Source organism: Pipistrellus hanaki (genome assembly GCF_964339955.1).
Source record: "Pipistrellus hanaki genome assembly, chromosome: 15".
Taxonomy (NCBI): Eukaryota; Metazoa; Chordata; class Mammalia; order Chiroptera; family Vespertilionidae; genus Pipistrellus; species Pipistrellus hanaki.
This window is the reverse complement of record NC_140517.1, coordinates 37,427,657-37,451,271: the sequence shown is the minus strand read 5'-3', so window position 1 is coordinate 37,451,271 and position 23,615 is coordinate 37,427,657. Positions and strand designations below refer to the sequence as shown.

The window sequence follows — 23,615 nt, the reverse complement described above, 5'->3', positions numbered from 1 at the left end:
AAAAATTGCCTGCTGTATTTGGTTTAACGTTTAATGAACTCACTCCTAATGCCTTGGCAGGGCCAGACCAAATGATTTCGTGGGCCTTCTACCACCCTTAGCATGATGTTCCCCATCCCCCCGTCTACAGTCAGGGTCATCAATATCACTTTCTACCACCTCCTCACCTCATCCCACTGGAAGGTCTTCCGGGTCAATAACACATATGGGGCTGATAGCAATGACTTCTTCTGGAATAACCTCCTGAAGGACCTGCTTGAGGCTCTTCTTGAGAAGGTGCCAGTCATTTCAAAAATATGCCTTGATGCCTTGTTTGGTTTGTTTGCTGCTTTTTCTTCTTCTTCTTCTTCTTCTTCTTCTTCTTCTTCTTCTTCTTCTTCTTCTTCTTCTTCTTTTTTTTTTAAATCATAGATTTGCTTGTAAGCAGATAATGCATCATGAACATTCCTCTCTATGAAAACAATACGGAGTTCGGGTCCATGTTTTTAAATCTGCTAAGGGGCTTGTTGGGCTCTGAAAAGCTTGTTAAAATCTTCACTGTGAATTTTGGGGGTCCGTCTTCATTTTCTTCTCCTGTAGTACCCTTTTCTCTTCTTCAGCCATTAGTTCCTGTTTCAGTTCCAACAAGTCCTCATTAATCAGTTCCTAGGAACCACCTCAATATCACTCTCAATGTCAACCTCCCCCAACCCAGGTTAAGGTTATTTGCCATCTTAATTGCAGTCTTGTGGATTTTTGCAACCTCGTCATCCTTAGCAAATCCTTTGAAGTCATGGGTGTCTTCCAGATGTCAGTCATACAATCCTTGGTGATATCACCCCAAGTCCAAGCAAAGTTCTTGATACAGTCATAGGCGTTGTGTCAGTGTCTTCCTCAAAGGTCCTCAAGAGCTACTATAACTCCTTGATCTGTTGCCTGGACCAAAGAGTGACATTTGGAGTGAGAAACACTACTTGATACTGGGGTGAAATAACCAATAAAAGGAGGATGTCTGGGAGCACTATCAAATAGTAAGCAAAGTCTTAAAAGGTCTGTTATTCTCCAAAGATACTTTTCCATTTGCCAGCATAGCAATTCAGGAGGGCACCTTGGAAGAGGAGCTGGGTCATTCATGACTTTTGTACTGCTGTGGTTGGTGTGCTTGTCCCATTGATATATTGATGTCTTCACAGGCAAAGATGATGGTATTGGTAGGAGGGATTATTAGGACGTGATAATAATCTTTTAAAGGGAAATCACAAAGCTCCCAAGCACCTTCCCCCATGTGAGCAGAACTTGGCCTCCTGTAAGAGGTCCTCCCCTGACCATGCTGGCACCCTGATCTTGGACTTCTCGGCCTCCAGAACTGAGAAATAAGCCACCAGCCTGTGGTGTTTTGTTATAGCAGCCCAACTGGTAAGAGACAAATCATGTTCTTATAGAAAATTTCCTGTGACCCGCTGTTAGAGATGCCTATTCTATTACAAAAACTGCTTCAACAGACTATGGAATCTCAGAGGGATGGTGGGGATGGGAGGGCAAAGGTGGGAAGAGATCAACCAAAGAACTTGTATGTGTATTTGGATAAACCGTGACACAGACATTAGGGTGGTGAAGTGTTGGGGCAATGGAGGGGAGGGCTAAAAGGTTTCAAAGGAACTGGGGGAAGGGAGGATATGTAATACTTTCAACAATAAAGATTTTAAAAAAGAATTTAACAACAACAAAAACTCTGGATAACTTTCTTCTTATGAGTACAACTCAAACACGCTCTAGGAACTGGATCACTCCTGCGACTGGTAGGAATGTGGAAAGGGAACAGATACTCTGAAAACCAGCTTGGCCATTTCTTATAAAACTAAACAGGCAACTGCTAGTCAACCCAACAGCTGCAATCCTGGACATTTATTGCAGAGGAAAAAAAAACTTATGACTACCTAATAATCTGAACGCCGTGTTTATAGTGGCAGTTATTAGTAATTGTCCCAAATCTAGAAAAGTCCTTCAGAAAGGGAATGGTTAAACTCTGATGCTTCTATACCATGAAACAGGAATGGACAATTGATATACAAAACAACCTAAATGAACATCCAGGAATATTCACTCAATCGCGTATGAATGATCCAGTTTCTCTGCATCTTCACCAATATTGGATGATGCCACTATGTTTTATTTTAGCCATGTTGCTGGATGTGTAATGATACCTCATGTGGTTTTAATTTGCATTTCTCTAATGGCACCTTTTCGTGTGCTATTTTCCATCTGTGAAACTTCTTTGGTAAAATGTGTCTTCATGTATTTTGTCCATCTTCCAATTGGATTGTTTAAATTTTTACTGCTGAGTTTTTAATTTATTCTAGATACCAGTCCTTTGTCAAGTAGGTGGTTTGCAAATATTTTCTCACAGTCTTTAGCTCATCTTTCCATCCTCTTAAAATGGTCTTTCACAGAGGCAAAATTTTGGTTCAAAAATCAGTTTATGGAGAGGTCCCAGAGACAAGATGGCGACCAAACAGACGGACTTGTTCTGACCCCGGTCCCAGAACAGATAAAAGCAGCGTCTGAGTTGCTCAGGGAATGTTGATTGGCAGCTATGGGGCAGCTGAACTCTCAAGGAAGGTAAGGAAGGGTCCACTGGACAGGATTTCCTAACCAAGCGGCCAGCACTGCGGCAGCTGCGACCCCTCCAGGAGCTACGGGCTCGGAGGGAAGGCTGCACCATCTTACCAGGAAAGGAGAATCTTCTCTGAGGCCTGGAAAACCCACAGCAGAGGAGTCCATCGAGCAGCTGTGACACCCCAATCGGAGCAAACATGTGGATTCAAGGGAGTTCTTCGGTCACCCACGGAAAGGAGAAGGAACACCACATAACCAGACATCCTGAAAAGAGATACCATGGGGAGACAAAAAAATAGCCCGCACATGAAAGAAAAGCAGGCATCACCAGAAAAGGAAGTAAACGAGTCAGAGGCAAGCAGCCTACCAGAGCAAGAATTCAGAATAATGATCATAGGATGGCTAAAAAGAATGGAAGAGAAATTTGACAATAACCAAGAAGAAATGAGGAAGAACCATGAGGAATTGAAGAACCATGAGGAATTGAAGAAGAACCAAGAAGAAATGAAAAATGACATCGCTACCACGAAGAACTCAATAGAAAGCATCAAGAGTAGACTAGATGAAGCAGAGGACCGCATCAGTGAGCTAGAAGACAAGATGGAAAAAAATACCCAATTAGAGCAGCTTCTAGAAAAAAAGATTAAAAAGCAGGAGGATGTATGGGGGGGCAATGTTAAAATATGTACACAGATAATAATTTAATAAAAAAATATATATAAACTAACAAACAAAAAAAAGCAGGAGGAGAGCCTAAGGGAACTTTGGGACAATACAAAACAAAATAATATTCGAATAATAGGGGTTCCAGAAGAAAAGGAAATTGAGGTAGATATGGAAAAAGTATTTCAAGAAATAATAACAGAAAACTTTCCTGAGATAGAGAAGAAAAACCCACACAAATCCAAGATTCCCAAGCAAAATGAATCCCAGAAGACAGACGCCAAGGCACATTATAATTAAATTGGCAAACAACAACAACAACAAAGTAAGAATCTTAAAAGCAGCCAGAGAGAGACAGAAAATTGCATACAAAGGAACCCCCATCAGACTAGCAACTGATTTCTCAACAGAAACTTATCAGGCCAGAAGGGAATGGGATGAAATATACAAAGTCATGCAAAGGAAGGGTCTGAATCCAAGAATACTGTACCCAGCAAGGCTATCAATCAAAATTGAAGGGGAAATCAGGAGTTTCACAGACAAAAAAAGACTGAAGGAATTTATCTCCACCAAACCAGCAATGCAAGAAATGCTAAAGGGTCTACTGTAAAAATAAAAATAGGAAGCGAAGAAGGTACACGGGTATAGAATAAAAATGGCGTCAAATGAGTACCTATCAATAATAACCTTAAATGTAAATGGATTAAATGCTCCAATCAAAAAACATAGGGTAACAGATTGGATAAGAAAACAAGACCCATACATCTGTTGTCTACAAGAAACCCACCTCAGAAAAAAAGATGCACACAGACTGAGGGTGAAGGGATGGAAAAAAGTTTTCCAGGCAAATGGAAATGAAAAAAAAGCTGGGGAAGCAATACTTATATCTGACAAATTAGATCTCAGAGTGAAGGGCATAACAAGAGATAATGAAGGCCACTTCATAATACTAAAGGGAACAATCCAACAGGAAGAAATAACCCTGGTAAATATATATGCACCCAATACAGAAGCACTGAAATACATGAAAAAACTGCTGGAGGACATTAAGGGAGAGATTAATAGCAATACAATCATAGTAGGAGATTTTAATACACCACTGTCACCTTTGGACAAATCATCTAATCAAAAAAATCAGCAAAGAAATATCAATTCTATATGATTCACTAGACCGGATGGAATTAATTGACATCTTCAGAACATTCCACCCCAAAGCCACAGAATATACATTCTTCTAAAGTGCACATGGGTCATTTTCAAAGATAGACCACATGTTGGGACATAGGCAAAGTGTCTTCAAATTCAAGAAGATAGAAATCATATCAAGCATCTTCTCAGATCATAATGACATAAAACTGGAAATTACTACAATAAAAATAATCCAAAGAAATCAAACACATGGAGACTAAACAGCATGCTATTAAACAAGGACTGGGTTACCAGAGAAATCAAGGAAGAAATTAAAAACATCCTGGAAACAAATGACAATGAAAACACAACAATCCAAAATCTATGGGACACAGCAAAAGCAGTTTTGAGAGGGAAGTTTATATCTCTACAAGCCTATTGTAAAAAACTAGAAAAAATGGTAACAGATGATCTAACTCTACAACTCAAAGAGTTAGAAAAACTGCAACAAGAAAAGCCCAGTGTAAGCAGAAGGAAGGAAATAACAAAAATCAGAGCACAGATAAACGACATAGAGACCAAAGAAACAATACATAAGATAAACAAAACCAAGAGCTGGTTCTTTGAAAGAATAAACAAGATAGATGAACCTCTAGCCAGGCTAACCAAGAAACAAAGAGAGAGGACCCAAATAAATAAAATCAGAAATGAAAGAGGTGAAATAACAACAGACCCCACTGAAATACAACGGATTGTTGCAAAATACTACGAACAACTCTATTCCAACAAACTGAACAACATGGAGGAAAGGGACATATTCCTAGAAAAATACAAACTTCCAAAACTCAATCAGGAAGAATCTAAAAATCTCAATAGACCAGTGACTTGGGAAGAAATTGAAACAGTCATCAAAAAGCTTCCAGCAAACAAAAGCCCAGGGCCAGATGGCTTCACAGGAGAGTTTTACCAAACATTCAAGGAAGAACTAAAACCTATCCTCCTCAGACTATTCCAAAAAATCCAAGAGGAAGGAACACTTCCAAACTCCTTCTATGAAGCCAGCATCACCCTAATACCAAAACCAGATAAAGACAACTCAATGAAAGAGAATTACAGGCCAATATCCCTCATGAACATAGATGCCAAAATCCTCAACAAAATTCTAGCAAATCGACTCCAGAAGAACATCACAAAGATCATACACCATGACCAAGTAGGATTTATTCCAGGAATGTAAGGATGGTACAATATCCGCAAATCAATAAACGTAATACATCACATAAACAAATTGAAAGATAAAAATCACATAGTCATATCAATTGATGCAGAAAAAGCATTTGATAAAATCCAACACCCTTTCCTAATAAAAACTCTCAACAAGGTGGGAGTACAAGGATCATACCTCAACATAATAAAAGCTATATATGATAAACCCACAGCCAACATTATACTCAATGGACAAAAACTAAAACCATTCCCTCTAAGAACAGGAACAAGACAGGGATGCCCACTCTCGCCACTCCTGTTTGACATAGTACTGGAAGTACTAGCCATTGCAATTAGACAAGAGGAGGAAATAAAAGGCATCCAAATTGGAAAAGAAGAAGTAAAGTTATCCTTATTTGCAGACGACATGATATTGTATATAAAAAACCCAAAAGACTCCATTAAAAAACTAATTGGCTTAATAAATGAATTTGGCAATGTAGCAGGATACAAAATTAACGCCAAGAAATCCATGGCATTTCTATACACCAACAGTGAAACTACAGAAACAGAGACTAAAAAAGCAATTCCATTTACCATTGCACCAAAAAAATTAAGATATCTAGGAATAAATTTAACTAAGGAAGTAAAGGACCCATATGCGGAAAACTACATGACACTGAAAAAAGAGATAGAGGAAGATGTAAAGAGATGGAAGAACATACCATGTTCATGGATTGGTAGAATCAACATCATCAAAATGTCCATACTTCCTAAAGCAATCTATAGGTTCAATGCACTCCCATGAAAATACCAACGGTATATTTCACTGACCTAGAAAGAACTCTCCAAAAGTTCATTTGGAACAATAAAAGACCCCGAATAGCCACAGCAATCCTGAGAAAGAAGAGTAAAGTAGGAGGGATCTCAATACCAGACTTCAAACTGTATTACAAAGCCACTGTTCTCAAAACAGCCTGGTACTGGCACAAGAATAAACATATAGATCAATGGAATCGAATCGAGAACCCAGATATCAACCCAAATCACTATGCTCAATTAATATTTGACAAAGGAGGCACAAATATACAATGGAGTCAAGACAGTTTCTTCAATAAATGGTGTTGGGAAAATTGGACAGACACATGCAAAAGAATGAAACTAGATCACCAACTTATACCATACACAAAAACAAACTCAAAATGGATACAGGACTTAAACATCAGACGGGAAACCATAAAAATACTAGAAGCATTCACAGGCAGCAAAATCTCAGACATATGCCAAAAGAACTTCTTCACTGATACTGCCCCTAGGGCAATGGAAGCTAAAGAGAAAATAAACAAATGAGACTACATCAAAATAAAAAGCTTTTTTACAGCAAAAGAAACTATCAACAAAACAACAAGAAAGCCCACGGTGTGGGAGAACATATTTGCAAATAATACCACTGATAAAGGTTTAATCTCCAACATCTACAGACAGCTGATACAACTAAATAAAAGGAAGATGAATGATCCAATTAAGAAATGGGCAATGGAGCTAAATAGAATATTTTCAAAAGAAGACAGAAGGAAGGCCAAAAGGCACATGAAAATATGCTCAAAGTCACTAATTATCCGAGAGATGCAAATCAAAACAACAATGTGGTACCACCTCACACCTGTCAGAATGGCCAACATCAACAAATCAACAAATGACAAGTGTTGGCGAGGTTATGGAGAAAAAGGAACCCTCGTGCACTGCTGGTGGGAATGCAGACTGGTGCAACCACTGTGGAGAACAGTGTGGAGTTTCCTCAAAAAACTGAAAATGGAACTCCTATTTGACCTAGTAATCCCACTTCTAGGAATATATCCCAAGAAACTAGAAACACCAATCAGAAAGGATATATACACCCCTATGTTCATAGCAGCACAATCTACAATAGCCAGAATTTGGAAACAGCCTAGGTGCCCATCAGCAGATGATTGGATCAAAAAACTATGGTATATCTACACAATGGAATACTATGCTGCCATAAAAAAGAAGGAATTCTCATAATTTGCAGCAACCTGGATGGAACTGGAGAGCATCATGCTGAGTGAAATAAGCCAATCAATGAAAGGGAAACACCACATGACCTCACTCATTTATGGATAATAAAGAACATTATAAACTGGTGAACCAAAAGATAGATATAGAGACAGTAAAGCAACAAGCAGACTGTCAATTTACAGTGGGGAGGGGAGGGAGATCTGGGGGAGATAATAGATCAACCGAAGGACTTGTATACATGCATATAAGTACAACCAATGGACACAAAACTCTGGGGAGGGAGGGTATGTGTGGGAGGGAGGGAGGGGGGCAAAAAAAAATCCCAATTAAATAAAAAAAATTTAAAAAAACAAACAAACAACCCCCCCCCCCAAATCAGTTTATGGATTGAGCCCTTTGTACCAAGTCTGAAAACCCTTTTCCTAACCCTAGATTCTGAAAATGTTATCACAATTTTAATAAAAGTATTATAGCATTATATTATACATTTAAGTCCATAATCCATTTGGAGGTCATTTTTAGTTTAAGTGTGGGTTTTGAGTCCAGGTTCATTTTTTAGATTATGGTTGGCTCACTGCTCCAGCACCATTTGTTGAAAGGCTACTTTTCTCCATTGAGTTGCTTTTGCATGTGTGAATCTTTCTAAACACATGTAATGTCACACCAAGTGTATTGTTCAGCAACTTACTTTTTTCACTTTGTAAAATGCCTTAAAGATTTTCCCACTGAAACTGGTTGGACTCAGTGGATAGAGCGTTGGCCTGTAGACTGAAGATTCACAGGTTCGATTCTGGTTAAGGACATGTACCTTGGTTGTAGGCACATCCCCAGAGGTGTGTGTGTGCAGAAGGCAGCTGATTAATGTTTCTCTCTTTTTTATTTTTTATTTTTTCTATTTTAAAAAAATATATATTTTATTGATTTTTTACAGAGAGGAAGAGAGAGGGATAGAGAGTTAGAAACATCGATGAGAGAGAATCATCGACCAGCTGCCTCTTGCACACCCCCTACTAGGGATGCACCCGTAACTAAGGTACATGCCCTTGACCGGAATCGAACCCGGGACCTTTCAGTCCGCAGGCCGACGCTCTATCCACTGAGCCAAACCGGTTTTGGCTAATGTTTCTCTCTTATCGATGTTTCTAATTCTCTATCTCCCTTCCTCTCTGTAAAAAGATCAATAAAATATATTTGAAAAAAAAGTTTTTTCCATGTCCATACCTATAGATGTACTTCATCCTATGTAACTGCTGTAGGTCTAGTTTAACTTGGGGTTCATGAACCACCTCTGCAATTTCAGGGAAGAGTGGACTCGCATGGGGAAATGGATTCTTTTCTTCACTAACCTCTAACTGAAACTTCGTCTTTCTTTTCTTTATGAATGTAACAGTAATAGCAATATACCACAATCTACATATATAAAATGTTAATGTGCTAAGTGTCCAAATCTAACTAGTCACTATGACACACACTGATCACCAGGGGGCAGACACTTAATGCAGGAGCTGCTGTGTCTCACACTGGCCATTTACAGAGAAACTGCACCATGAACCTGGCACCCACAAAGCAACACTTCGCTTTCCCCAAGTGGGACACAGACCCCCATCACCACCCCAGAGAGACACCCTACAAATCACAGCCAGCTGCCGAGACCCCATGGCACAAAATGCAGCCCATAGCCCAGCCCAGCCTGGAAACAGTGGTTGTGGGCACTGGGTAATGACAGGTAATGACATCACTGTAGCAATGCCTGGCTTCCTCTCCCTAGCTACTAGCCTCCTTGGAGTTTCTTCAGCTCAGGAACATGACTTGCTTTATATCCAGGTGGAAACATTTTACATTTTAAACAAATGTCTATGAGCATTTTCTCATGCCTCATTTCATTTGATCCTCATAGAAATCCTGGAGTAGGTAGATGGGAGACTCGATAGACTCTTATTTTCATTTCATTAGCTGAAAAAATGGAGATTTAGAAAGTTTAGAAACTTGACCCGACTGAAAAGAAGTAAGAAATGGCTTCATGTTTTCTCACTATGCAGAATATAGTCAAACATTGCTGCAGTTAAATATTTCAACCTTCATTCTCCCTGCATGATCTACAATTATAATCTGCTTCATGTTGATATTTATTGCTGTGTTGCTAACAATTACCTGAAAGAGAAGTTGGGGTGCTTCACTGGGCTGGAAAAAGTTTAGCTAAATCAAAAAGCAGGTTCTAATTAAGCAATTATCTTTTTCATAGTCCTGTGTATTTAATATTATGAATTGAAGAACATATCTGAGCCAATAAGTGATTATAACAAAGTGGAAGGATGCAATGTTAATGTACAAAAGGCAATTGCTTGTTTGTGTAATAGCAATGAACAACTTGAATTTGAAGTAACAAACACCATTTACATTTGCTCTCTCAAGGTGAAATACCTAGATACAAATCTGACAAAATATGAACAAACTCTAGAGAACAACTACAAAACTCTGTGAAAGTAATCAAAGATCTAAAAATAGACATATTCCATCCAAGCATATGGATAGGAAGACTCAATATTGTCAAAATGTCATTTCTTCCAATTTAATCTATATATTCAATCCAATCCAATCAAAAGCCTAGCAAGTTATTTTATGGATACTGGCAAACTGAAAGTTTACACAGAAATTCAAATAACCCAGAATAACTAACACAACATTAAAGGATAAGACCAAAGGTGGAGTGCTAATATTACCTGATGTCAAAACTTATTCTAAAGCTACCATAATCAAGACAGTGTGGTATTGGAAAAAGAAAGATAAATCAATGGAACAGAATGGAGAGTCCATCAGTAGATCCACACAAATATAATTGACTGATCTTTGAGGAAAAAAAGCAAAGACAATTCACTGGAGAAAGGATAGTCTTCTCAGCAAATGGTATTGAAACAACAGGACATTCACCTGCACAGAACGTGAATCTGGATAGTGCAAAACTATAAAACTAGAATACAACAGAGGGGAAAATGGGGACACCCACTTGGGCTTGCTTGGATACACCAAAAGCATAATCAATGAAAGGGAGAAATTTATGAGTATGAATTCATCCAAGTGTAAATACTCAGTTCTATGAAGGACACTGTTAAGAGAATAAAAATATTGCTCCCTCTCTCTCTCCGGCCTTGATAACCATGGCTTTAACAAAATACCCAAAGTGATATCAATGCTCACCAAAGGGGATTGGTTATTAAATGACCTGCAGAATGAGGGCCTTAATAGCGGTATATATTGGGAAGCCTTCCATTGCCCCCCAGGCCCATCTTTCCACTCTTTTACTCTGCTCTGGGCCCCAGGAGGCTGTCCTTTGACCTTCATCAGGTGCAGCCAATTGGGAGCTAGCACTAGGACTGGGAAGAGGGGAAGGAGACTGTTCTTTGAGAGGTCCGGCTTCTTCCCTTCAGGGCCACCACAATTCCTCTGTTTCCTTGACCTGTGCACAGGACTCTCCTCAGCTCAGGTAACCACTCCCTCCCCTCTCCCCTGCCTTCAGGCCGAGAGATGACAGACGCCCTCCCAGGAAGGCCCCAAGGCCTTGCACTACCCCGTGTCCTTTCCCTTCATTATCCAAGCCCTTTGTAAATACTCCTGGTATTAAACCCACCTCAAATTATCCTAAATGGATCGGGCCAACAGTTTTCTGCTGGGGATCCTAACTGATACAGCTTAATAAAGATCTGGTGAATGCAAATGAAATACAAAAAGCAGGCAACCACACTTGATAGCCTGGTTCCATTTTGGCAGAAATTGTTCATGGGGGGAAAGGGGGAAAAGTAATAGCTACTAATTGTTAAAAAGAATGACTCCCAAGAAGGTTTATTGAGGACTTCCTTTCATTCTCCAAGTTGTATCTTTTTGTATGGACTGAATTTTGCAATGAATGAGCTGCTTTGGCACAAATAAATATATGTAAAATTTCTACACATTGGAAAAATTATTCCAGATGTGAGATGGAGAGAATTACGTGAAGTTATAGGTGGTTTTTTTCTCCTTTATGCACTTTTGTATTTTTCAGTCTTTAGTCATAAGCCTGCATTGTTAATTTTGTCAGAAAAAGAAATAATATTTTATTTTTAAACTAAAACAGGAGATTGATCCAGACAGACAAACAGAAAGAGACATGGAGACCCTGGCTTGCTTATCTGTTGAAAGAGGAATGAGAGAGATGGAGTAGACAAAGATGAGACAGAGTGGGAAGAAGAGACAAGACAAAACAGGAGGCACACACAGAGGGAAGACGGAGAGATGGAATGAGATGAAAACACAGACGGAGGAAAGTTGAGTCAGATATTTAGGAGCAAATACAGCAAAGATAAGAAGCTCTAGACCCCGGGCAGTATGTGGGTGCACATGCTCCCCCTGACACTCACTGCAAAGCGAAAAGTTCCTTCACGTCAGGTGCCTCAGTTCTCTTCTCCATAAAACAGAAGTGATCCTAGGACACCACTGGGAGAGTCCCTTTGGATAATTAAATGCGAGGTCTGCATCAATTACTTAGAACGCACCCACTACACACTAAGCAATAATAAGGACTCATTATTATATTAAATAGAGAAAAGGACGAGGAAGTTGATGAAAAGAGAGGCTACAGAGAGGATGAAAGGAGAGCTGGTGACAGAGAATGGGGCCGGAGCCAGTGCTGGCACACCGGGACAGGCAGGCCAAGTCCTCAGGCCTAAGCCAGCATCCCACTGGGCCAGCGTCCAGCAATGATGTTCCGAAACTTACCCTGAACGGGGAAGCCCAGCCGCTCACCATTCCTCAGCCAGGCGCATAAAAGCGGCCATGGAGGTGCAGACACCGCTGTCCAAGGTGGACAACACGCTGTCAGCTGTCAGGGGACAGCGGAAGGCAAGCCCAGCGCCAGCACGGAGGCCCCATTGCAGGTGAGCAGTGAGGGGAGAGGGGCTGAGGGAGGAGGGGTCTCAGGGCCCTCAGCCTCTCTCCTCCTGCGGGTGCTCCTAGCCGGCCCCCTGACACCCTCCCCTGCCAGTGGAGCAGGAGCAGGGGCTGGGCCCGGGCCTTCCCCTCGGCCTCCCTGACGCCCCTGGCTTTGTGCAGGAGCAGAGATGAGGCCCCGTGGTGCAGCCGTGGTGTCCATGGGGCTGTGGGTCCTGGTGACCGTGCACGTGGCGGCGGACTCCGCTGTGACTGAACCCAGGCGCTGCTCCCTCTCTCACTACCGCTGGTTGGACCCCAGGGCGCTGGAGGCGGTCAGGGCGCTGAGGGACCACTACGTGAGTGACGCCCACACCCCAGTCCCAGGGACGCTGGTCCTGCGGGGTTGGGATCCTGGTCCCCATCCCCAGGGGCCTGGCATCCTGGCTTCACGCAGGCGCATGTCGGACCTCAGGGTCTGAGTTCTGACCAGAGGCACCTGAGCTCAGACAGCGCCTTCCTGCCATTCGCTAAGGGCGCCCCCAGGCGGACCGGCTCCTGTCGGGGTGCCCGCTCCGCAGGGGTGCATGTCACTCCCCTTCGGTCCTCAGCGGGCTCTGTGGCTCCGCGCACAGCACGCACGTCCATCCTGGACCGGCAGGGGGTTCCGGGCAGGGATCCCCGAGCTGCCCGCGCCTCAGGCACAGGCGAGGGCGAAGCCTCAGCCCCTCATTGTGCCGCCAGGAGGAAGAGACGCGGAGCTGGAGGCCGTGGAACTGCTCCTTCCGCCCGCGGAGGGACCCCCGGCTGCCCGGGGTGAGGCTTCGGGGCGCGGGGCGGTGGGGGCCGGGCGGGCCGAGCCGGGTGGCGGCGTCTCTAACTCGCCGGGTCCCCGCAGTCGTGCGCGGGGCTCCGCCTGGTGGCCCGGGGCCTCTCGGACGCCCAGGCCGTGCTGAGCAGCCTGCCCAGCCCCGAGCTGTTTCCCGGCGTCGCCCCCACCCTGGAGCTGCTGGTGTCGGCGCGGAGGGACGTGGAGGCCTGCGTGAGTGTCCCCGCCGCGTGTCTGCGCCCCGCCCGCAGCCCGGCCGCCGCTCTCCTCTGTGCGCGGAGCCCACCGTCCAGGCACAGTCCGCGTCCCGCTGGGGTCCGAGGGCGGGGCCGGGGCGCGTGGGCCGGGCCGGTGGGAGACGGTCCCTGGGCTCCTTCGTTTACCTCCTGTGCCCCCTGCAGCTCGAGCTGGCGGCGCGGCCAGGCTCCTCGAGGAAGGGCCCGCGGGCACCCAGAAGGTGTCCGCACCGGCTGAGGGCGGTGAGTGTGCCGGGCGGGGCGGTTTGGGCGGGGCGGGGTGTGGTAGGTGGGGTGCGGTGAGTAGGGTGGGGTGGGTGGGTGCTGTGGGTGGGGCTGGTTGGGTGGGGTGCGGTGGGTGGGTGGCGTGCAGTGGGGTCAGTGCAGTGGAGCGGCTGGGACCCCGGAACCCTGAGGGGGAAATGGCTGCCTCAGCCCCGCTTCGCCTCCTTCCCGGGTGCCAGGACTCCCCTGGGTGCCATGAAGCCACCATCAACTTCAACCTCCTGCGCCTGCTCGCGTGGGACCTGAAGCTGGTGGCGCGCTCGGGGCCTTGCCTCTGAGCGTGGCTGCGGCGGGGCGTCCCGGGCTGCGCTCCCTGGGGCCCGGGCAGGGCTGCAGCCAGTGGGCGCCACTGCTCAGGAGGCTCTGCGGGCCCCGGCCTCACCTGGATGGCCGCGCTGCGTGCGCCCTGGAGTGCAGGGACAGAACCCAAGAGGACAGTGCGTCCCTGGCAGCAGGGACGGTTCTGCAGAGAGCATCGCCCTGAGACCCTCCGGGGTCTGTGCGGCAGGAGAGACTGGAGAGACTGGAGTCCTGAGTCCACGGGGGCGCGGACCACGTACTGTGGACAAGGCTCTACTTCCCTGGGCACCAGCAGCGCAGAACCAGTGTCCATGCCGTTCCCACGCCCTGTTTGAGCCCTCAGCGTCTCCTGTGAGATTCTGTGAATCTGTGACGCTGCATCTCTCCACTGGGGAGGCCTCTGCCCTAAGGGACTTGGCAGTGAAAGGGCCTGGAGTCCTTAGGTTACTGCAGTATTTTGGATTCTGTTACCTGTGTGTCTTTTGTATTTGAAATCCCTGAGCAATGGGCTACTCTGTCTTTCATTATTAAATATTCTTGCATGTACACTGGCTGTTCCCCTGTGATCACTCTGAGCGGCACTTTAAAAAAAAATATTTTATTGATATTTTACAGAGAGGAAGGGAGAGGGATAGAGAGTTAAAAACGTCCATGAGAGAGAAACATCGACCAGCTGCCTCTTGCACACCCCCTACCGGGGATGTGCCCGCAACAAAGGTACATGCCCTTGACCAGAATCGAACCTGGGACCTTTCAGTCCTTAGACTGATGCTCTACCACTGAGCCAAACCAGTTTTGGCTGAGCGGCACTTTTTGGTTAAGAACGCCTAGCCAGGGCCATCAGGTGACTTGAGTTCAGCTCTGACCCTGCCACCAGCATGGTGTGACTGGGCAAGTTACTTCTCTGTGGCCTCAGTTTCCTCACCTAAGCAATGGCCTCATTATCCTTCCTTTGTGGATGAGTCGTGTACATTGAAGCAGCACCTATAAAGCTTCCAGTGGGGGCTTAGGGTGGTCTCAATCAGCGGCCTCTATTAAATAACCACACACACCTCCTTACACAGACGAGTGCACTTCTTCCTTTGTCCAAGCCTGTGGGCTAGAGGTCCTTGCTGCCAACTGCAGGGCTCTTTGTCAAGGTCACACAGCTAGTGAGGGCGGAGCCAGGTTTGAATCCCAGACCCTTTAACTCATGCTGCATGCTCTTTAAAAAAATAAATTTTATATATATATATATATATATATATATATATATATATATATATATATATATATATATATATATATATATATCTTTAGCCCTAGCGGGCTTCGCTCAGTGGATAGATTGTCAGCCTGTGGAATGGGGGGTCCTGGTTTGATTTTTGTCAAGGGCATTCTCTCCCTCCCCAGGGGGGCCTCAATGCAGGAGGCAGCTAATCAATGATTCTCTCTCAATATTCATGTTTTTATCTCTCTCCCTCTCCCTTCCTCTCTGAAATCAATAAAAATATATTTAAATATATATAATTAAAAATATTGATTTTTATTGATTTGAGCAAGAGAGAAAAGTAGAGAGAGAGAGACAGAGAAACATCAATGGTGAGAGAATCATAGACCAGCTGCTTCCTACATGGCCCCTACTGGGAACCAAGCACACAGTCTGGGCATGTGCCTGACTAGGGATCCAACCCTGACCTCCTGGTTCATAGGTTGATGCACAATCATTGAGCCACACTGCCCAAGCAGGAGACTTTATTTTTATTTTACTTACTTATTTTTTTTAATATTTTTTTTATTGATTTCAGAAAGGAACAGAGAGGGAGAGATAGAAACATCAATGATGAAAGAGAATCATTGATCGACTGCCTCTTGCACGACCCCTATTGGGGATCTAGCCCAGAACCCAGGCATGTGCCCTTGACTGGAATTGAACCTGGGACCTTTCAGTCCACAGGCTGACACTCTATCCACTGAGCCAAACCAGCTAGGGCAGGAGACTTTATTTTTAAAACGCATGGCAACAATAAGCTTCTTGCTCACTTTACCAATGTTACTCATATTTAAAATGTAGGCAAACTACAGTGTGCTCCTGATGCTATCATGGGTTCAATACTACATTGTGGCAAAGCCTCCGTGATGGGGGAGCATAAAGCTCTCCCCAGATGCAGGGGTGAGGGGGTGTCTTTTTCTCCTTCCAGATCTTCACATGGCTCACTCCCTCACTCCTCACTTTCAGTTTTTGCTCAAATGTGATTTTTCTGGCCTCACTCAGTGCAGCCCCTCCTGCACTCTGCTGTCACCTCACTTTTGTGCTTTCATTTTCTGTTCCCTGATGTAATATTCACTGAGTGCTTACCCCTCGCCACTCCCTCTAGTAAAAAGGCCATGAGCCCTGGCTGGTGTGACTCGGAGGCTGGAGCGTCCTCCCCTGTGAAAGGTCGCGGGTTCAATTCCTGGTCAGAGGACATGCCCAGGTTTGGGGTTCTGTTCCCAGTTGGGACACGTGTGGGAGGCCACCCTTTCACATACATGTTTCACTCTCACATTGATGCCCCCTCCCCTTTCCTCTCTTCCTCTCCCTCTAAAGATCAATACAGTAAAGTCTGTCTGTTTGTTTTTTATAAGAAAGCTCCAACAGGTTTTGTTTAACGGGTTGTTTTTTCACTGCTCTGTTCCCGGCGCCTTGAGTAGTGCCTGGAACGTGCTGGGGGCTGAGTGACACTTGGTGAGTGAACGGGGGCATGGTCACCTCTGAGCAGGACCCCTTGAAGCCCTGGCTCCCCCACTTCCCCCGTCCCCTGGTTTCCTACCACAGACTCCTATACCTGGTGCCTGCGATCTGGACATTAAAGATGTTTGTCAGCTCCCCTCCCCCCACACCCTTCTTTCTCGGTACCCGGTGGGGAGGGAGGGAAGAGCTGGTCTCCTCTCTTAATTCTGGGCAGCTTTGTCCTGCTGACTCTCTCCCCCACCACCCCTCCCGCCCGCAGCAGCCTGCTCCCTTCATCTCCCCCCTCCCCTACAGCCTCCTTCTCAGAAGTTCCAGGTTCTTGGTGGCCACAGCCCTGGAGGGCCTCCCCCTCTGCCTGCAGGGGTGTCCTGCGGAGAGGCAGCCCCTCCTGTGGGGCTGAGGCTGCCCTTCTGCTGAGACCCGGGTGGGACTCACCTCCTGTAGGTGAGCCTGAGTGTGTGTCACTTTCTGTTTCACTCCAGCTGCTCACCTGGCTCCAGGCCCCGCCCTGCATGGGCTTCCCCAGCCTGGGGCCTCCCCAGTGGCGGGTGTGTTTTCACTTTTCCTACATCAGCTGGGATTGCCCGCCTGAGCAGCCCAAAAGCTGCACCATGGAGCCCAGGGAGCATTGCGTCAGAGCCGACCTGCGAGTTCAGCAACACACACTAGCAGCCGGCTGGGACCGGGAAGAGGAGACCGACGCCAGAGACACCAAACGGGGCTGAGTGAGCCCCAGGGACAGCCTGTGAGAGGACGCTTGGATCCCCGCCTGGGACAGAGACCAGAGACCAGAGACCAGAGACCAGGATGAAGCTGGGTGAGCCTTCATGTCATGGCCCATGACCCTCACTCCCCCCACCCCCACCCTCAGCCCCTGACACTCTGTCTCCTCCTCTGCCCATCCTTCCCTAACAGCCCTGGCCGGGTGTTGCCCGCTGGTGCTGATGCTGATGAGCACGGTGCTGACCAGCACAGGAGCAGTTCCCGTCTCCACGCCCCTGGGGACCCTCCTGGGTGCAAGGGGCTGCCACGTGGCCCAGTTCAAGTCTCTGTCCCCACAAGAGATGAAGGCCTTCAGGAGGGCCAAGCAGGCCTTGGTGAGTCTCCCCCTATCTCGGCTCCCCCACCCCCCACTGTGGACGACCACCCACCCTTCCCTCTGTGGGTCACAGGCCCATTTGGCTCCAGGTGGCCCTGCACCCTTCCTTCCCCGGCTGGTCTCTGCCCTTCCCACAGTGGCCTCCCCTGCTCTGGCTGCTGTGGACTGACTCTTGTTCTGCTCTGGAGATGCCTCTCCCTCCTTTGGGACCTTAGCCCCCTGCTCCTGTTGCTAGCCATCCTCCACCCCCTGCAGGGGTCACCCTCCAGCCCTGCAGCTGTGGCTGACCTCTGCCCTTGCTCTCCAGGAAGAGTCCCTCCTCCTGAGGAACGTGAGCTGCAGCTCCCACCCATTCCCCAGGACCTGGGACCTGAGGCAGCTGCAGGTGAGTTGGGAGACTCAGGCCAGCCCTGCCCTGACCTGGCCCCGCTCCCTTGGCTTCTTAGGTGGCCCTGTCACCTCCTCCTCCTCACTGTTCCCTGTGCCTTGGCCTCCCCAGCAGGCCCTTGACCTCTTCTCCTCACCTGCTCACAGTGACTTTCCCTCTCAGCTCTCTCCTGCCCTCCCCCTGGTGCTCCCTCTGCCCTCCTCCCCTGTCATCTCTCACATGCAGCCCTCAGCTGTCTGTCTCCCCTGCTCAGGTGTGGGAGCGCCCTGTGGCATTGGAGGCTGAGCTGGCCCTGACACGGAGGGTCCTGGGCTCCATGGCTAACTCGACCCTAGAGGACATCCTGGATCAGCCCCTTCTCATGCTGCGCCACATCCACTCCAAGCTTCAGGCCTGTGTGAGTGCCCTGGGCTCCCGGGCCATGTCTGTGGGCTCTGACCACCCCTGTATGTCCCTGTGTCTGAGACTCTTTTCACTCACCACCCTCCTTTGCCCACAGGTCCCAGCTGAGTCCACAGCAGGCCCCAGGCCCGGGGACCTCCTCCGCCAATGGCTGCACTGCCTCCAGGAGGCTGAGAAGAAGGTGAGCGACTGGGAAGGGACCAGTTTCTGGGGACAACGTGGGCCCCAGATGGCGAACAGCCACTGAGCTGTTCTTTCCTCTCCACAGGAATCCCGTGGCTGCCTTGAAGCCTCTGTCACATCCAACCTCTTCCGCCTCCTGGCCCGTGACCTGAAATGTGTGGCTGATGGAGACCTGTGTGTGTGACCCTGAGGTCCACCCGCCCCTGTCCCAGCATCTTGGTTTATTTATGCACCTCCACCTTTCTTAATTTATTGCCACCCCACCACTATTTATGCATTTCTGTGTGTGAATTGTCAAACTCGGACCCGATAAAGTATTTATTTTTCTACTTTTTGTAAGAATTGTTCAAATAAATGATAGGAAAAAGATGTGTCCTGTGCTGCGGGACCGCGGGTGTGATTGTGCGGATCAGTTTCCTCTAGCAGCCATGACTAGATATCCCAAACTTAGCATCTGCTAACCACCAAGTTCAGTATCTGCCAACCACCAAGTTCAAGAGCAGCTCCCGCCATTACTGTCATGGACTGGTACGTGCCTGCACCCGGCCAGATGCATACAGGGGCTCCCCAAAGCGAAAGCCAAGCCTCCCCTCCCCTTTGTCTGAGCTCCCCACCAGGACCCTCCTCAGCCCTCCCCCCTCCCCCCCTGCGGCCCTTCTCTCTGACACTTTCCGGCTGTGAAATGTGCCAGGCCCAGGGCCATCCTTGCCTCTCAGATGCTTGTCTTTCTCAGGACGATTGTCCTTGTCCTTCAGGGGTCAGGGGCACGTGGGTCCAGCGGGAAGCCTTCCCGACCAGCCCCGTCCTGGTCCCGACTATCCCTGCTGGTCACTGCCTCCCCTTCTGGACTGGGAACCCCACAGGGCAGGCACGGGGCTGTCTGGGTCTGCTGTGCTCCAGGTGCACGGTGGGAAGGGAGAGGGCAGTGAGGGGTGCTAAATGGTGACTGGGGCAAGAAGTTGGGGTCGGGATGTTGGGCTGAGGTGGCAGCTGAAGGCGTGCCCCCACCCAGGTTTGAGGACAGCCGGCTGGACGTGTGTGTGTATGAGCTGCACGTCTGGCTGCTGGCAGCTGACCGCCACAGCGTCATCGCTCAGCACCACGTGGCGCCCCGCACCTCTGGGAGGGGCCCTCCTGGCCTCTGGGTCCAGGTGAGACTCCTCGCCCCGCTGCCAGCCCAGACCTGGCCCAAGGCCTCCAGGGGAGGAGGGGAGAGCGGGCTCAGGGGCCCTGATGAGGACGTCTTTCTGCCCCGCCGCCGCCACAGGTGTCCCACGTGTTCCGCCAGTACGGCCCCGGCGTGCGCTTCGTCCACTTCCTGCACAAGGCCAAGGACCGCGCGGAGCCTGGGGGGCTGCGGCGCACAAGGGTGACCGACTCCTCCGTGTCTGTGCAGTTCAGGGAGGGCCGGGCTGTGTGACCTCGTCTGCTCCCCAATGTCGGACCTCACACGCCCGGAACGCCTGCCTCCTTGGCGTTCCCCTGCACGCTCGGGCTCCAGGAGGCCAGGGACCACTCCTCCCAAGGCAGTGCTTGGCACATAGTAGGTGCTCAATAAATCCTTGTTGACTTAACCAATCAGCACCTGTGCCCAAGGACTCTGGTATGTTTGCCATCTTTGCTCCTTCCCTGACTATCTCTGCCCACTCCCACCCCCTCTGCTCTGTGATCCTCCAGCACCCCCACCTCCTCCACCTCTCATGCCTCTCTTGACCTCTGATCTCCTCACATACCCCAACTTATGGTCTCTTAGCATCTCCACCTACTCTCTCCCCCACATTTCTTAGCTCTCAGAATCTCCCCAAATCCTCCTCCTCCATCCACCCCAAGTCGTCCTTTCCGCTGAGCTGTCCTCATACCTTTCCTTCCCCCAAGACCCTCCATTCTCTTCTTCAGCTTCTCCTAAGAGCCCCCTAACCCAGGTGTCCATCAAGGGCCTCTTCCCTGGGGGTGGGGGTGGGGATAAGTTGCAAATTCACATTTGCAGAAATATGCAAATTTGCACTAAAGTGTCTCCCATGTGTAGGGAGAGGAGGGTTGAGTATTGAACACCCCGTGAGTCCTAGGCTCTGGCCAGGCCTCACATCAGACCTGGCCTCGCCTGGGCTGGCCCTGGAAGGCCTCTGCTGTCTCCTGCATGAATCCGGACTCTGGGGCCCTGGCAGCCAGAGCAGCTGGGGTCACTCAGGGAAGGGCTATGTCCCCAAAGGTCTGGGCAGCATCAGCAGCGGTACCATTGCATGCCACACACGCTTCCCGTGGGAGTGTGTTTCTGTGCACACCTCAATCCATGTCGGAATCCATGGTGTGTTCCCAGTCAGCGCTGCCCCAGGTAGGCTGATCCTGGCATGACCCCCTGCCGTCTCCCCATGCCACCCCCATCCTGTGTGGACTTGGGTCCCAAGCACAGCAGATGGCAGCCAGGGGCGACTTCACAAGGACTGTATTGCGGGGAAGGCAGGGTGGGAAGGGAGCAGGCAGAAAGCTCTCTTCGCTTGGGACTGTGACCTTCAGCAGGCCCCAGGGACAAGGCTGGGTGAGGGGCTCCTCATTCTGCAGGGGCTGGAGATGAGGGACCTCTGAGGCATCACCAGCACCTGCAACAGAATAAAAACTTATCACCAGGAAGTGCCAGGGGCTCAAGGACCCAGGGCTTGGGGAGCTCTAGGGCCTGAGGTAAGGTGTGGGCTGGGCTGGGCTCCCACTTCGGAGCAGGGCTCTTGGAGCTCTTGTGGGGTGGACAGGCGTGGTGGTTCGGAGGCTCTATGGCTACATCTAGGGTCCCAAGTCTGTGAGCTTGCATATGTGAGTGCAGGGCGGGCTCAGGGCCTCCAAATGCTCAGAACCTACCAGGGAGCCTGGGACTGGGCCCTGGTGTTGAGGCTGGCCTAGAGAGTGTGGGTGGTTAGGGAGCATAAGGGCTAGCCAGGGTGTCCCCAGGATTGGGTCTGGGGTTGAGGTCTGGGTCAGATGTAGAGTCTGGGAGGCCCGAGCCAGCTCTGAGATCTGAGGATTTGGGGAGAGGGAAGGACTGGCTTTGGCTCTGGGGACTCCAAGGTGAGGGGGTGGGTGGCTCCCCATCCCCAAGCTAGACTGGGCGGCTCAGGGGTTTGTGGCCCACCCTGGCCAGTGCAGCTGTGGGTAGGCAGGTGGGGCTCAGGAAGGTGGGGGGCTGCTCCCTAAATGGAGGGGGTGTTAGGTCGCTTCTGAGTCTGAGAATCCCAGACTGGTCTGAGAGATCCAAGGGGCATGGGCTTGGGGGAGGGGATGCCGGTGAGAAGGGGCACCTCCTGGACTGGGTCTAGGAATTCCAATTTGGGCCAGGGACTTAGGGGGCTGGGCAAACTGGAGCTGGGGGGGGAGGGGGCTGGGTTCTGTGCTCTGGAAGCGGACGTGCACTGGTGGGGAGGGGGCGGGGGGCAGGGGGCACCTGCAGTAGATGGAGGAGATGGCGTTGGACCAGTGGCCGAAGACGCCGCGGCGGTACTCCTCCAGGCGCGGGTAGACACCAGCGGTGAACTTGTGGGTTTTGCCGTCCTTGCCTCCACGGGACCACACGGTGAGCTCACAGCGCGGGGCCACCACGAGGGAGGAGATGACATTCCTCCAGTCAGAGGGCAGGAAGGGCATGTCGGTGCCCGGCTCTATGGACAGCTCGGCGCCTCGGCAGCAGTTCTCATAATATGGGTCGCTCTTGTCATAGACCTTGGCGCACGTCCGTGTCCCATCGGGCTTCTTGAGGTCAGCGGCTGCCGGGCAGGCGCCTCGGACACCCGGGATGGCCACCAGGGCCAGGGCCAGCAGCAGTGGGCACAGCGGGGACATGGTGAGGCTGTGGGGCCGCGCCCCTGCACGCTTTTATGCCCCTGACCGTGGGAAGGGACAAGCTGCGAGATTAGGACTCTGAGAGGGAGGCGGAGGGGGAGCAGGGAGACCTTCCCAGTCCAGGTCGCAAACCCACAAGGACAGGTACAGGTGGACATATTCGTATGAAACGCAGCAGCTTAGGAGTCTGTGTGGAAGCAGTTACACAGGAAATCAATGCACAGGGCTTGCGGGCCGGTCACTTGCAGCACAGAGGGGGGCAGGGTTACCAGGTTAGGCAGGAGGAGCTGGGAAACACTGACCAGGAATGAAGCACCCACCCCACCTTCTTCAACATGAGAGGCTGGGGGGGAGGGGGGAGGCTCGGCCTTCAGGCGGGGCAGGTCCCAAGACCTTGGGAAAGTGGAAGCTGGAGATTGGGAGGGGGGTGGAGGGGGTGAGGAGGAGGGACAGGGAAGAGCCCCTTCACTCAGGAGTGGGAGATCTCCCTGTCAAGTTCAGAAACGGAACCTGTGAAGTATAAGACAGGCCTATTGTGAACACTTAAAGCCATAGCAGCCCGGCCAGTGTGACTCAGTGGCTGAACGTGGGCCTATGAACCAGGAGGTCACAGTTGGATTCCAGGTCAGGGCACATATAAATGAGTGATTCACTTTCACATTGATGTTTCTACCTTCTCTCTCCCTTCCTGTCTGAAATCAATGGAGATATCTATTTTTAAAAGCAAATAATAGAAACTATTGCAAGGCTGCCTGGTGGGTGTGACTAGGTTGGTTGGGGCTGCTCCAGTGCAGGGAAAGTGCTGGTTCCATTCTCTGACAGGGAAC

General features: G+C 49.2%; 4 protein-coding genes across 4 annotated transcripts; 3 read left to right on the top strand and 1 right to left on the bottom strand.

The window, feature by feature from the left end:
* Positions 1-12,435: 12,435 nt before the first annotated feature.
* LOC311633865 (interferon lambda-4-like) lies at positions 12,436-14,156 on the top strand (the record flags this gene model as incomplete). The annotated part of the gene is made up of 6 exons (XM_084906881.1): positions 12,436-12,505; positions 12,712-12,887; positions 13,273-13,344; positions 13,427-13,570; positions 13,759-13,836; positions 14,058-14,156. 6 exons carry the CDS (start codon positions 12,436-12,438, stop codon positions 14,154-14,156), a joined length of 639 nt encoding a protein of 212 aa, XP_084763007.1.
* Positions 14,157-17,698: 3,542 nt separating this feature from the next.
* LOC311633864 (interferon lambda-3-like) lies at positions 17,699-19,147 on the top strand (the record flags this gene model as incomplete). Its single annotated transcript, XM_084906880.1, has 6 exons — positions 17,699-17,708; positions 17,807-17,988; positions 18,298-18,375; positions 18,632-18,775; positions 18,878-18,961; positions 19,049-19,147. 6 exons carry the CDS (start codon positions 17,699-17,701, stop codon positions 19,145-19,147), a joined length of 597 nt encoding a protein of 198 aa, XP_084763006.1.
* Positions 19,148-19,901: 754 nt separating this feature from the next.
* Positions 19,902-21,256, top strand: LOC311633863 (F-box only protein 50-like; the record flags this gene model as incomplete). Its single annotated transcript, XM_084906879.1, has 2 exons — positions 19,902-20,114; positions 20,231-21,256. Coding segments are annotated over 2 exons (366 nt in total), but the record flags the coding sequence as incomplete, so codon positions are not given.
* Positions 21,257-21,389: 133 nt separating this feature from the next.
* On the bottom strand, positions 21,390-22,819 carry SYCN (syncollin). The gene is made up of 2 exons (XM_084905072.1): positions 22,394-22,819; positions 21,390-21,560 (listed from the first exon to the last, which is right to left on the bottom strand). Exons 1-2 carry the CDS (start codon positions 22,786-22,788, stop codon positions 21,551-21,553), a joined length of 405 nt encoding a protein of 134 aa, XP_084761198.1. The 5' UTR covers positions 22,789-22,819; the 3' UTR covers positions 21,390-21,550.
* Positions 22,820-23,615: the final 796 nt, after the last annotated feature.

Coding starts and splice junctions, on each gene's coding strand:
- SYCN (XM_084905072.1), bottom strand. CDS start 22,788: ATGTCCCCGCTGTGCCCACTGCTGCTGGCCCTGGCCCTGGTGGCCATC.